Source organism: Ananas comosus, linkage group 25 (assembly GCF_001540865.1).
Source record: "Ananas comosus cultivar F153 linkage group 25, ASM154086v1, whole genome shotgun sequence".
NCBI lineage: Eukaryota > Viridiplantae > Streptophyta > Magnoliopsida > Poales > Bromeliaceae > Ananas > Ananas comosus.
The window spans coordinates 3,526,496-3,539,163 of NC_033645.1; the positions used below are offsets into that span (position 1 = coordinate 3,526,496).

General features: G+C 39.5%; 2 protein-coding genes across 2 annotated transcripts; one reads left to right on the plus strand and one right to left on the minus strand.

Moving 5' to 3' along the window:
• LOC109728900 (structural maintenance of chromosomes protein 1-like) lies at window positions 942–9,890 on the plus strand. Its single transcript, XM_020259436.1, has 18 exons — window positions 942–1,598; window positions 2,156–2,392; window positions 2,714–2,947; window positions 3,080–3,318; window positions 3,862–4,128; window positions 4,263–4,533; window positions 5,161–5,285; window positions 5,646–5,755; window positions 5,851–5,958; window positions 6,047–6,186; window positions 6,575–6,664; window positions 6,751–6,959; window positions 7,108–7,277; window positions 7,827–7,936; window positions 8,081–8,460; window positions 8,801–9,052; window positions 9,294–9,521; window positions 9,640–9,890. Exons 1-18 carry the CDS (start codon window positions 1,161–1,163, stop codon window positions 9,686–9,688), a joined length of 3,657 nt encoding a protein of 1,218 aa, XP_020115025.1. The 5' UTR covers window positions 942–1,160; the 3' UTR covers window positions 9,689–9,890.
• Window positions 9,980–12,329, minus strand: LOC109728902 (patellin-4-like). The gene is made up of 4 exons (XM_020259439.1): window positions 11,347–12,329; window positions 10,852–10,976; window positions 10,612–10,756; window positions 9,980–10,448 (listed from the first exon to the last, which is right to left on the minus strand). The coding sequence occupies exons 1-4, from the start codon at window positions 12,112–12,114 to the stop codon at window positions 10,164–10,166; spliced, it is 1,323 nt and encodes a 440-aa protein (XP_020115028.1). The 5' UTR covers window positions 12,115–12,329; the 3' UTR covers window positions 9,980–10,163.

The following is a 12,668-nucleotide window of genomic DNA, read 5'->3' on the forward strand; positions in this document are numbered from 1 at the left end:
CCCATGCCATAAGAAATGCCACATTTAAACACTTCTCGGCACCGGATCACTCCTCTCCACCATTGTGAGAAGGGTACAAAGGTATTTCCCTCGTGTAGTGGTCTTCTTCTCGAGTAGTAGAGCTGTTTAATAAGGTTACACCAAGGCAGGTGTGGCTCAGTCAGAAAACGCCACCACCATTTAGAAATGAGAGCTAAATTCATTGAATCCACGTTTATTATTCCTAGTCCTCCTTCGGCCTTGCTCTTACAAATAGTTTTCCAGTTAACGAGGCAGGCTCCCCCGGCAATTTTGGAGCAGCCTTTCCAGAAAAATGCTCTTCGTAAGGCTTCGATTCTAAGTAGCACCCACCGTGGAGCCTTGAAAATCGAAAGGTAGAAAAGCGGTAGGTTGGTTAGGACAGAGTTAATAAGAATAAGCCTTCCTCCTTGAGATAGTAGTTTAGCTTTCCATCCTTCGATTCGCAATCCTATGCGATTGATTACGACTGACCAGTCTTCCTTACGAAGGGGCTTATTGTGGAGAGGCAGTCCCAAGTAGCGGAAAGGTAGTTTGCCCACCTGGCAATGCAAGATATCAGCTAGTCTGTCGCTCTTGGTTGGGTTCGCGCCAAGGTAAAATAACTCCGTTTTGCTCTTATTAATTCGTAGACCGGAAGCCCATTCGAAGATTTTCCAAACAAAAGTGAGGTTTCGCATGTATCGTTTCCGCGGCTCGCAAAAAAAGATTGTGTCATCTGCGTATTGTAGGAGCGTCGTTTTGCGGTCATCGTTGGGACCAATTCCGTGTAACATATTTTGGGTTCGCGCCAAGGTAAAATAACTCCGTTTTGCAAGTTGGGCTTGTTGGGCCGGAGTATCAAGCGGCCACACAATAATCGTGCTGTGGAAGGAACTCGCGTCGACCTAAAACAGCACAGTCGTGCTTCCGACTCCTTCTCTCCTCTCTCTCTCTCTCTCTCTCTCTCTCATTTTTAGCTCCCTTCCCTCCCATTTCGTATCACTGAAAAGTTCCCCGCTGTTCCCGGTCACTCCCCCTTCAAACCCTAGATCCTCGGTCCCTTCCTCAATCTTCGTTTTCAATGGAGTCATAAGAACCCTAGAGTTTCCAACTCCCCATCCCGACCAAAACCCTCTTCCAGGTAGGGTTCCGAGAAAGCTATGCCGTCGCTAATCTCCGCGGGGAAGATCCACCGCCTCGAGCTCGAGAACTTCAAGTCCTACAAGGGGTTTCAAACCATCGGCCCCTTCTACGACTTCACCGCCGTCATCGGCCCCAATGGCGCCGGGAAGTCCAACCTCATGGACGCCATCAGCTTCGTCCTCGGCGTCCGCTCCGGACACCTCCGCGGCGCGCAGCTGAAGGATTTGATCTACGCCTTCGACGACCGGGAGAAGGAGCAGAAGGGGAGGAGGGCCTTCGTGAGGCTCGTTTATTTGATGGGAAATGGGACCGAGCTCCAGTTCACGCGGACCATCACCGGTGCGGGCGGGAGCGAGTACCGCATCGACGGCAGGGTTGTGACGTGGGATGAGTACAATTCTAAGCTCAAGTCTCTAGGAATCCTTGTAAAGGCTCGTAATTTCCTCGTTTTCCAGGTATTTGTCTGTTATTTGCCTGTCGTCTCCTTACTTGCTGTTAAAGTTCACAACTTTCCAGTCACTGTAATGTTGGTCATCCGCCAAATAGTTGGAAACTTGGGAACTTGGATTGTGCAAGACATAACTGCTGATTGTATAGGTGTTGGCTGGGAACAAAGTTAGTTGCTTCGGAAGAAAGAAGGACTTAGGTTAAGTTATCGAGGAGACAACAGAAAAGTGCCAGTTTTAAATTGATCATCCTATATTGTTTCTCCTGGTACCACTTTAATCATACAATGTTGACACTCGGGACTAATTTGATATGAACTTCGATTTCCTTGTTACTTCATGCCAAAAAGTTTGCAGGAGAGGTTATACGTTACTGTAATTGGAGTTCACTCGTGACGAATTAAAGCTGATAGGGTTTTCTTGTTTAATGATTTTATAGATTTCTGTGCAAGCTGTTCTGACACAGCTCAATTCTCACTGAATTGAGTACTGGTTGTAGAAGAATGCACCAGAGATTTACCTTGTATTTATATTTAATCATTTATTTATTTAATTGTGTGCACTAGGGTGATGTGGAATCAATAGCCTCAAAGAATCCCAAGGAGCTTACTGCTCTTCTTGAACAAATTTCTGGATCTGATGAGCTTAAAAGAGAGTATGAGGAGCTTGAGGAACAGAAAGCAAGAGCAGAAGAAAAATCTGCACTTGTTTATCAGGAAAAAAGAACCATTGTTATGGAGAGGAAGCAAAAGAAGGCACAAAAGGAAGAGGCAGAGAAGCATCTCCGGCTGCAAGATCAGCTGGTACTGTAGAAAGTTCAGTGTTAGCTTTGTGCCTTTTATTACCTTTGTCTGCTACATTCGGTAAAAAGTCTTATAAGAATGGGTGGTTGATAAGCCAGGCTTTGTGCGAGTGACTCAAAAAAAAAGGAAACGTCCACCTATGTTTCTTAATTGAATTACTTTTACTTCTTAACTTGCAATCCGCCTGATCTGTTTTCCTTTGGCATGATGAAGTTACCGGCAGACATATTTAGTTTTATTTTATATGGCCGCATAAATAAATCTTATTATAATTTGTAATATTGGATTTTTTTTTTTTTCTTTTCTGTTTTGTCTTTGCAGAAATCTTTGAAGAGAGAACACTTTCTGTGGCAACTTTTTAATATTGAAAAGGATATGGAAACGATAGATGCTGAACTTGAAGATGATAGGAAAGGTTTGGAGGAAGTCTCTAAAGCGAATGAAGAATGTGACCTTGAAGTAACTACAAAAACAAAAGAACAGAGTGGATATTTAAAAAAGATGACGCTATGTGAAAAGAGTATTGCGAAGAAAAAGCTTGAACTTGATAAAAAGGTGAATCACCCGTCAGTGCTCCAAATTCTTGTCAGACTTTTGCTGCTCTAAATACTTTTATTCACTTGTAGTTGAAACTTTTATTTAAACTATCAATGTTAATAATTCATATCCTTTTTTTTTTATATCCAGCAACCTGAGCTTCTTAAATTAAGGGAACAGATATCACGTATCAAATCGAAAATTAAAAGTAGTAATAAAGAGCTTGAGAAAAAGAAAGAAGATCAGAGGAAGCATGCAGAAGAAATAAAGAAGTTACAGAAGGACTTGCATGATGTCACAGATGCTATACACCGGCTGAATGAGGAGGGACAGGATAATATTGGAAAACTCCAGTTAGCAGATGATCAGCAGATGGAATATCATCGGATGTAAGTCTCATTCAAGCCTTTAGTGTTTGTCATGTCTGGAATATGCATTCTGTGATCTTTTTTCTTTTATTTTTTTTCATTTAAAAGGAGGATTTCGTAGCTACAACTTTCTCTTTTTTTTTTTTTTTTTTCATGAAGTAACGTTATTGTGGCAAATACTGAATAGCAGAATTAACCAGACTTAAATGTTAAAGAAGAGTTTTGCAGGCCTTACCCTGTTAGATAGTATAATGTGGCTTTCTTGTGAAATTGCCCTGGAATATACTTAGTAGATATTGTAGCCTTTTATTTCTTGCCTTGTTTCTGGTAGTTTAAAAAGTTCCTTTTTACTCCACTATCACCTTCTAAATTACCAGCTATTCTCTAACAAATAAATTCTTCAAGATAAAGGTTTACCCGTACTGAACTTGTTTGGGAACAAATGGTTCATCAATTCGTACGAGGCAAACAAAAGAACACCTGTAATGTCCAATGCTTGTAGGTTGCTGGTTGTTTATCTAGGCATAGTAAGATAACTGCCTTATTTCCTCTGATATTTTTCAGTAAGGAGGATGCTGGAATGAAAACTGCAAAATTGAGAGATGAGAAAGAGGTATATGATAGGCAACTCCATGCTGATATAGAAGCTCAAAAGAATTTGGAGGAGAACCTCCAGCAGTTGCTTAGCCGTGAGGAAGAGATATCATCACAAGAGGATGAAATCAAAACAAGATTGAAGAAAATTCTTGATTCAATTCCTAAGCACAAAGATGAGCTTGTACGTCTTAAAGAGGAACAGAGTAAAATTGCAAAAGAACGTCAATCTTCAGGGTTAGTTGATTAATTCTTTTCTAGCTTAATATTTAAAAAGATTTTTTGAGGGGAATTATGTCGAAATTTGCTGATTGCCTTTTGTATTCTATATCCTAACTTATTTTTCTTTCTTATTTTTGCTCGATGTTTAGCGCAAAGTACCAGAAATTAAAACAGAGGGTTGATGAAATAGATGCACAATTACGTGAACTGAAAGCTGACAAACATGAAAGTGAGCGTGATGCCCGGCTTACTGAAACAGTTCAGAGCCTAAAGCGGCTTTTTCCTGGAGTCCATGGTCGTATGACTGAACTTTGTAGGCCGTCACAGAAGAAATACAACCTTGCTGTCACAGTTGCTATGGGTAAATTTATGGATGCTGTAGTTGTGGAAGACGAAAATACAGGAAAAGAATGTATCAAGGTATTTTCTGCAACATACCAAATTAATGCCTTAGACTGATTCACTTGCTCTTTCTGGTTTAATACCTACTAACGGATGCCATCTTCCTAGAGAAAAGTAGCAGTTGGAAAAAACCAACTCGAAATAATCACAAAGAACAGCTCTGTTATGGATTCATGATTCATTTTCCATTTTCATGCTTGCATGGTAGATATGTGATAAGTGATTATATAATCGTATGGGCATATTCAGTTGAGGAGTTCTAATGCTAATACATCAAACTGCTGTGGTTTGAAGATATCTTTAATTCTTTATGTTCTATGTTTTGACGTTCTTATCAGACTTCTTGGTTGTGTTGTCTATTCCAAGTATCACAAAAACTGTTATTATTGAAAGATTATTATTATTTTTTCCTACTCTCTTTTAAGGCAAGTTCTTTGATCTGTGGTAGAGTCTTTGCTTTGCAAGTTCGTTAGCAGAAGGTGTTAATATTCTTTATTATCTTTCTGGTGATGTTCTATTTTAAATATGTAATACCAAGTGATGTGTCCTTCATTCTCATGCTGTTACGCTGAGTACTCTGGTACTTGCAAATAATTGTCTTTATTTATGTAATCTAAAAGGTAATAGTTCCTTGCTTTGTTTTAGTATTTGAAGGAACAGCGCCTTCCTCCTCAGACATTTATACCTCTACAGTCAGTTCGTGTGAAGCCAATAATTGAGAAGTTGCGTACTCTCGGCGGTACTGCACAGTTGGTGTTCGATGTTATTCAATATCCTTCACATTTAAACCAGGATAGTGATTGATACATTATAAATTAAACATAATTGAAACCATTCTTATCCACACTTCGCTATTTACTTCTTAATTACCGATTTGCAATTTGTCTTAAGGTTCACTTATTGTCGGCACAAGCTTTTACAATGCCTTTCTTGCAACTTCCTGAGTGTCAAACTGACCGGAAGAGTCTTTTCACTTCCTTATGAAGATACTAAGTACTTTCTGATCACGAACATATAGCTTTAGAGCCACTTAGTTTTTCTTCTACCCAGATTAACCCATTTTCTTGGTAGATCTTTAAGAGGCATGAATTCTGTAGATATTATATGCTTTGGTTACTTAACAATCTCACATTCGATCGATCCTTGGAGAAGGCTGTCTTATATGCTGTTGGAAATACGCTTGTCTGTGATAGCCTTGATGAAGCTAAGATTCTAAGCTGGAGTGGTGAGAGGAACAAGGGTATGTTCCTATTGATAAGTTCTACATGCTTCCTTATTCTGCACCGTTTTGTTTGTTATTCTTATTTTACACCTGTACTATTTCTATGCAAGTAGTTGTCACTGTCGATGGGATTCTTCTAACGAAGTCTGGTACTATGACGGGTGGATTAAGTGGTGGAATGGAAGCTAGATCAAACAAGTGGGATGACAGCAGAATTGAGAGTCTGTATTATCCATCTGTTTTATTTTTAGAACTTGTTGAATTCTGCTATTTATCTAATCATTTGTTTAATCAATTAATATTTTACAGCTCTTAAGAAGAAGAAAGCTCAATTGGAATCAGAAATGTCCGAGCTTGGATCGCCCAGAGAGTTACAGAAGAAGGAGCTTGCTGTATCAGAAAAAATCACCGGTCTTGAAAGGAAAATCCACTATTTAAACCTTGAGGAGGTAAATGGGATAGATTAAATTTGCATCATGTGATTGTATGCTTCACTAAATCCAGGATGACGGCGCAAAATTTTCAAGCATGGGCCTCCTCTAGGTGCTATAACATTACTTTATGCAGTCATTATCACAACATCGCTGGTTCAAAAGTTAGGTGGTTATCATTTTTTCTTTGTGAGGGAACTTTGCTTTTACTAACAAATTTCAAGGTTATATGAGTCGGTGCAATTACTATATTCACTTGAAAGCTACCTTCTCCATGCTGACCAGCGCAAGCACACAACAACCAATTATATTGATAGTTTGGTTGTTGTATGTTTTCATCATCACTATTGTCTGCCTTAGTCATCTGTCTAAAAATGACGTGATTGTCTTTTTTTTCTTTTTGCAGAAAAATTTTCATGAAAAGCTTTCGAAATTGACAGTAGAGAAGGATAACATTAGAGGAGAGATTGGCCGTCTGAAGCCTGAATTACAGAAGGTGTGGACTTTTTATTCATGCCTTTATTCATCATCTGACATTGGGAACTGACTACTAATTTCAATGGGTTCTTACTGGCTGTGCAGATACAAAGTCTCATTTCAAAGAAAACCGAGGATGTTCAAAAGCTGCAGAGGAGGATTAATGAGATTGTAGACCGGATTTACAAGGGTTTTAGTGTGTCTGTAGGAGTGAAAAACATTCGCGAGTATGAAGAAAACCAACTCAAGGCTGCTCAAGAGATGAACGAGAGAAAGCTGGCCCTGAGCAACCAAATGTCAAAATTGAAATATCAGTCAGTATTAACTGTATTTTGTTATCTTTTTCTTTTTGATATTGGATGACTGCTGAAAATTTAACTCTGAAAAATTACTGAGGTATATTCCCTAGGGAGTAGTTTCCATCTTTTTTAAAGAGTCTTGACATTTTTATTTGTCTAATAGGCTGGAATATGAACAAAAGAGAGACATGAAGTCCCCTATCATGAAGCTGGTTTCTTCTCGTGAATCTTTGGACAAAGATTTAAAAGATACCCTGGAGAAGGAGTCTGAAGCCAAGGCAGAGGCAGAGCAAATTGCAAACCAGATGGAAGTATCAAAAGCTGAGGCTGATGGTACTTATACAAGTTTTTTTCCCCCTTATGTTTGATATATGTCTTAGAGTAAGCCAAGGTAGAGACAGAGCAAATTGCAAACCAGGTGGAAGAATTGATCCTTCTCCCCAAACTGCTGCAATATTTCTTGTCTTGTTATTGCAAAATAGAGTTATACGCGCAGGAAATTCTAATTGGGTTACTTTGTTCCAATTTGATTTTATTGTCCTTTGCATGTGATCTATGATTGCGATAGTCTGTTTAGTTGTTAATGTTAGGTTCTTGCATTCTTATTTGAAAACCCTTAGGGCGGTTGAAGCTTGTTGAGCTCATCTATTGTTTGTTGGCGTGGTTGCATGTGCAATATGTGGTATATTTTCAGCTTCGAACGTGGAAGAAACGTCATGGATCCATGTCTTTTGCACTCTATTTATACTAAAAATTACTTGTTATCGGTAGATACAAAAATGATTTTTGACATTTGGTCCTTGATTTTGTGGGCCAATTTTATCCTCGTTTTCTTTTCTTCCCTCCATATCTTTATATGTTATACATTTATATTCCATGTAGAGTGGAAATCAAAGTCGGATGAGTGTGAAAAGGTTATTGATGAACTGAAGAAGCAGAATTCCAGTGTCACAGCAACAGTAGCGAAATTGGAGCGCCAGATAAAATCAAAGGTTCGTCTCCCATAATAGTTTCTCGTTAATTTGATTTATGTAATTTATGATCTTTGTTCTATTGTTTCTAAAGCCAAGTCTATTGAAACTAGTCATTAATTAAGAACTGCTGTAACTATCAAGTACCTTTTTTGGGTGTGACAGGAGTCACAACTCGCACATCTTAAATTCCGGAAGCAGGAGATTCATGAAAAATGTGAACTGGAGCAACTGAAACTTCCAGTTGTTGATGATCCAATGGAAACTGGATCGTCCACACAGGAACCAGTCCTTGACTATAGTGAATTAAGCAAAACCTATCTTCAAGATATGAGGCCTTCTGATCGGGAGAAGCTTGAGGCTGATTTTAAACAAAAGATGGATACTTTAATAGCCGATATCGAACGTACTGCTCCCAACTTGAAGGCACTGGACCAATATGAAGCACTGCAAGAGAAGGAAAAGGAAGTTGTTGAGAAATTTGAAGCCACAAGGAAAGAGGAGAAGGAGATATCTGACAAGTATAATGCGGTCAAGCAAAGAAGGTACTGCTAGTAGCATGTATAATTTAAACTACTGAAAACTTGTGATTGTGTGATGTTTGGTCACTTTACTGTGAAAGCCAGTTATGCTTGTGAAATCTGTTTTTTCAAGTCTCGTGCATGATGCATTTCAATGATTTTGGTAAGATGTTAGAATTGACTAGAGCATAATTTATATTTCTATAGTAAATTTATGGCTGTAAGAATTTATTAATCATCCCCATGCAATCAGTCGCATTAGAAATTTTAGCATATTTACTTCTTTATTTATTAAGGTACTTTGTTGCCAATGCTTCAAAAAGTGATAAAATAGTATGTTATGAAATTGTTCTACTTGGTGCAGGTATGAGCTCTTCATGGAGGCCTTTGACCATATATCTAGAAGCATTGACAAAATCTACAAGCAATTAACGAAGAGTCATACACATCCACTTGGGGGAACGGCATATTTAAATCTAGAAAATGAGGATGAACCATTCCTTCATGGAATCAAATACACAGCCATGCCTCCTACAAAGCGTTTCAGAGATATGGAGCAGTTATCTGGCGGAGAGAAGACTGTTGCAGCACTTGCATTGCTCTTCTCTATCCACAGGTGATCCCCCACCCACCCACCGACAAAAGAAAAAAAAAAAAAAAGAAGAAAAACCACGCAAAAAAACAAAGAGAACAAAATGTATCATGACTGATCTATTAGAATATGCTGCACTTTTTCCCATGAAGAAAGCGGTCAAGTGCTGACCTGTTAATTCTTTTTCTTCAAAATAGCTGGTCATATGAAATTTAATTCTTTTTGGTGAAATTGCTATTTAATATTATTTTGCACAAATTTTCAGTTACAAGCCGTCGCCATTTTTCATACTGGATGAAGTAGATGCAGCTTTGGATAATCTAAATGTCGCCAAGGTTGCTGGGTTTATAAGGTCAAAATCATGTGATCGTTCCAGGAGTGATCAAGATGCCGAAGGTGGATGTGGGTTCCAAAGTATTGTTATATCATTAAAAGACAGCTTCTATGACAAAGCTGAGGCATTGGTTGGAGTGTACAGAGATTCTGAAAGAAGGTAATGGGTAGTTTTTATTTCCTCCTTTCACCCTACACTTTCAGAGTTTCAATTATTGTGCATCTGTTTATCTGTTGTTAGAATGTGCAAACATGTGACACTGGTTTTGTATGTGCAGCTGCTCAAGAACTTTAACATTCGACCTGACCAAATATAGGGAGTCATGAAGCTTCTTAACTTAGAGTTAATCTAATGAAGACTTTCTATTTGTAACAGTGTAACCACATATTGGGCTAGTTTTGTAGATATTTCTGTAAATAACATGAACGATGTAATTTTCCTCTTTTGTCTGAAATTGTTGTTGGAAAGACATGTAAAAGTTGAACAGTTTGTAGGAGATGAAGTAGAAATCATTGTATTGCCATTTTATCTTACAGTGATGTGGATGCAGTCGATGTGATTTCATTACTGTTTTGTCACTAAGGTTGGTAAATATGTGCATTTAAATACACAGAGAGTGCCTCAAATGGTTAGATACATCTTTGTGACATTGTTTGATTTTACAAGAATCTCTCTGATCTCTGACACAATATATGGATCATATGGTGGGTGCATTACACAATTTAATCCGAAACACAAAATAGTGAAGAAGGGAAGAAAGAAGAAAAGGGCCAAATAAGTTTGGTGAATTATATATAGAAACTACACAGCGGGACGATTGGTTTGGTTCAGCAAATTGTACAAGGGGATGGTAGGCTTGCTCTTTGATCTGTAGAGGACCCTCTTCTTCTTGAACGTACGATTCTCTATTGTTAACACAACCTTCCCCGGTTCGCTGATATAAAAGGAATTCCGAGACGACTCGTCGAGCTTCTTTTCCTTTCGGATCAATACATTGTAAGAGCCTTCATCATCTGGGACGAACTCTTCCTTGTAGCTCACTTCCCATCCAACGACACTTATGTCCCACACCACTGTCACCCCGGGCTGTTGCGTTGGAACACCATTAGTAGAAAGTGAGATTGATTGGTCATATGAAGCTTCATTAGTAATGTGGATTAACATGTCGAAGGAATAGAAAGGCTAAAGAATCGAGTAAATGAACACCATATAACAAGCTGATTTAAGCCCTGTATTTAGATAACGTTACCTCAATTATTGGAATTTCTATAGTTCCTGCGCTGCTGCCTCTGACGGTGATTTCCAATACTCGACCATTTTCGGCTGAAAATTCCTCGTCTTCTTCCCTCTTAAATCCGCCATACTGTACTGGTAAATCCTCCGGAGCTATAAACCTTGTCAAAGAGATGCATCAGAGGGAAAAATTCTACAATTTATCTACTCAACAATAAAAATGAACATGCACGTTTTGTTTAGCTATGAATCTTACTTGAGAAGTGTTTCAGTAACTTTGGAGGGTCTGGCAAAGATGAACTTGCTCCTGCTTCTCGGAGAGACGAAGTGAGAAAACAACGCATGGTAAGCATAGCTGCGGAACGACACATTCAGAAATATCTGCATGCAGAACGAAGCGAGGGGAATTGATTCATCGCCATTTTTTGCTTGTTAGTGTAGAGAACCTAATTTGGTAACATTATCCATCCTTTAATATATATATATATATATATATATATATATATATACGAGCTAGCGAACGTTGTACGACGAATGCAACAGTTGCAAATTGAATATGTATGAGATTCTAAATTATCTTACAGAATCAGCTTTCCTTTTCCCAATATTTAAGCCCATGTTATGAGACCTAAGTTAGATCTTGAACTTACTGCCACACTAGACGCATATCAAACTTATCAGCTTCTGGTGAGATTTTACAAGCAAATCAAACACACAACATAATTGGAAATTCGAGAGCAATATTTCTTACAGTCCTTTCGGCGAACTCAGGATAGTTGTCCTGCAGAATGGTGACCACCTTCTTCGTGGTGCTTCGGAGCTCCTTCATGGAATGGCTGAGAGAGTTCTTGAGATCAATTATCTGAAGCATCGAGCCCACGCCCCCCTGCTTAAAGCTCAACTGCTTAATCCCCTCCTCCATAAGCCGGATCCTCCACTGCACAAACCTCTCCCTCCTCTCCTCATTCCCGAACGCCTTGTCATACAACTCCTTATCTCTGAACACCCCGTACACATTGTAACATATGGGGTGGCCGTACTTATCCGTGCCATCCATATATGCCGCGCTGTTCAACTCCGGTAGTTCGAGATCCTCGAGCAAGATATCGTCGGCCCCGAATCCCCTTCTCCATCGTAGGGTCCTTCGTAGCATGTGGAATGCTTCGGACACTCTGAACTCTCTCGCTTGGAGGAACTTGAGGAGTACCGCATCCGTGTCTTCGTGGCCTTTGCTCGGCAAGAGAGGAATTCCCCACAAAGATATGTTTTTCAGATCCTCGTCTTTGTCGGGGCTCGGTTCCAACATGCAGAAGTCCGGGGAGCAAGCATTGGCGACGCGGGTCTTGCTCTTATCATGACGGTGGTGGCGGTGTGCCAGCTTGCTGAATAGCCGGTTGGTTATGATGGCTTCTTCCAATTTCGTTCGGAATTCGGCGAGTGCTTTCTTTTCCGACGGCCTGAGGTCTCCGAGGGGAGTGACCAGATCAGAACCCGGCTCGCTGTCGTTGGATGCGTCCATTGCACAGGGCGACCTTCTCGTAAGGGGAGGCCGGTTGTGGGGACGAGAGGTCACCGGGAAGAGCAAGGGGAATATGTGTTTGGTTGTGTTTTAAGGGAAAGGCTCAACGGTAGGATTACCAAACTCGGCGTTTGAGAAAGGCGGGATGCCCAAGGACAACAGCTGGGATAACTAACCATAAAACGGTTTTTGGCTTTTTTTTTTTTTTTTTAAGTTTATTTCTTTGAGGGTAATTACGTAAGGTGGCGTTTGAATTGTTCAAAGAAGAGGAGCCCTGGTGAATGGTGTGATGGGCTGGATTATCTACAATGGTGGTGGTCGGCACATTTTAGCCGCTACATGTGGGGAATGTTATCTTTGTCGAATTGGATAAGACGAGAGGAGAGATTATTTGCAAATTCATTCTATTTTTAATCCTTTCTTCTTCTTCTTCTTCCTTTTTTTCTGTCACTCTATTTTAAGAAATTTATCAGACATTTGTGGCTCATCTCTGAAGTAGATTGCAGCTCAGACTAATTATTTTGAGGTACAAATAACGAACTCCAACTTCATGG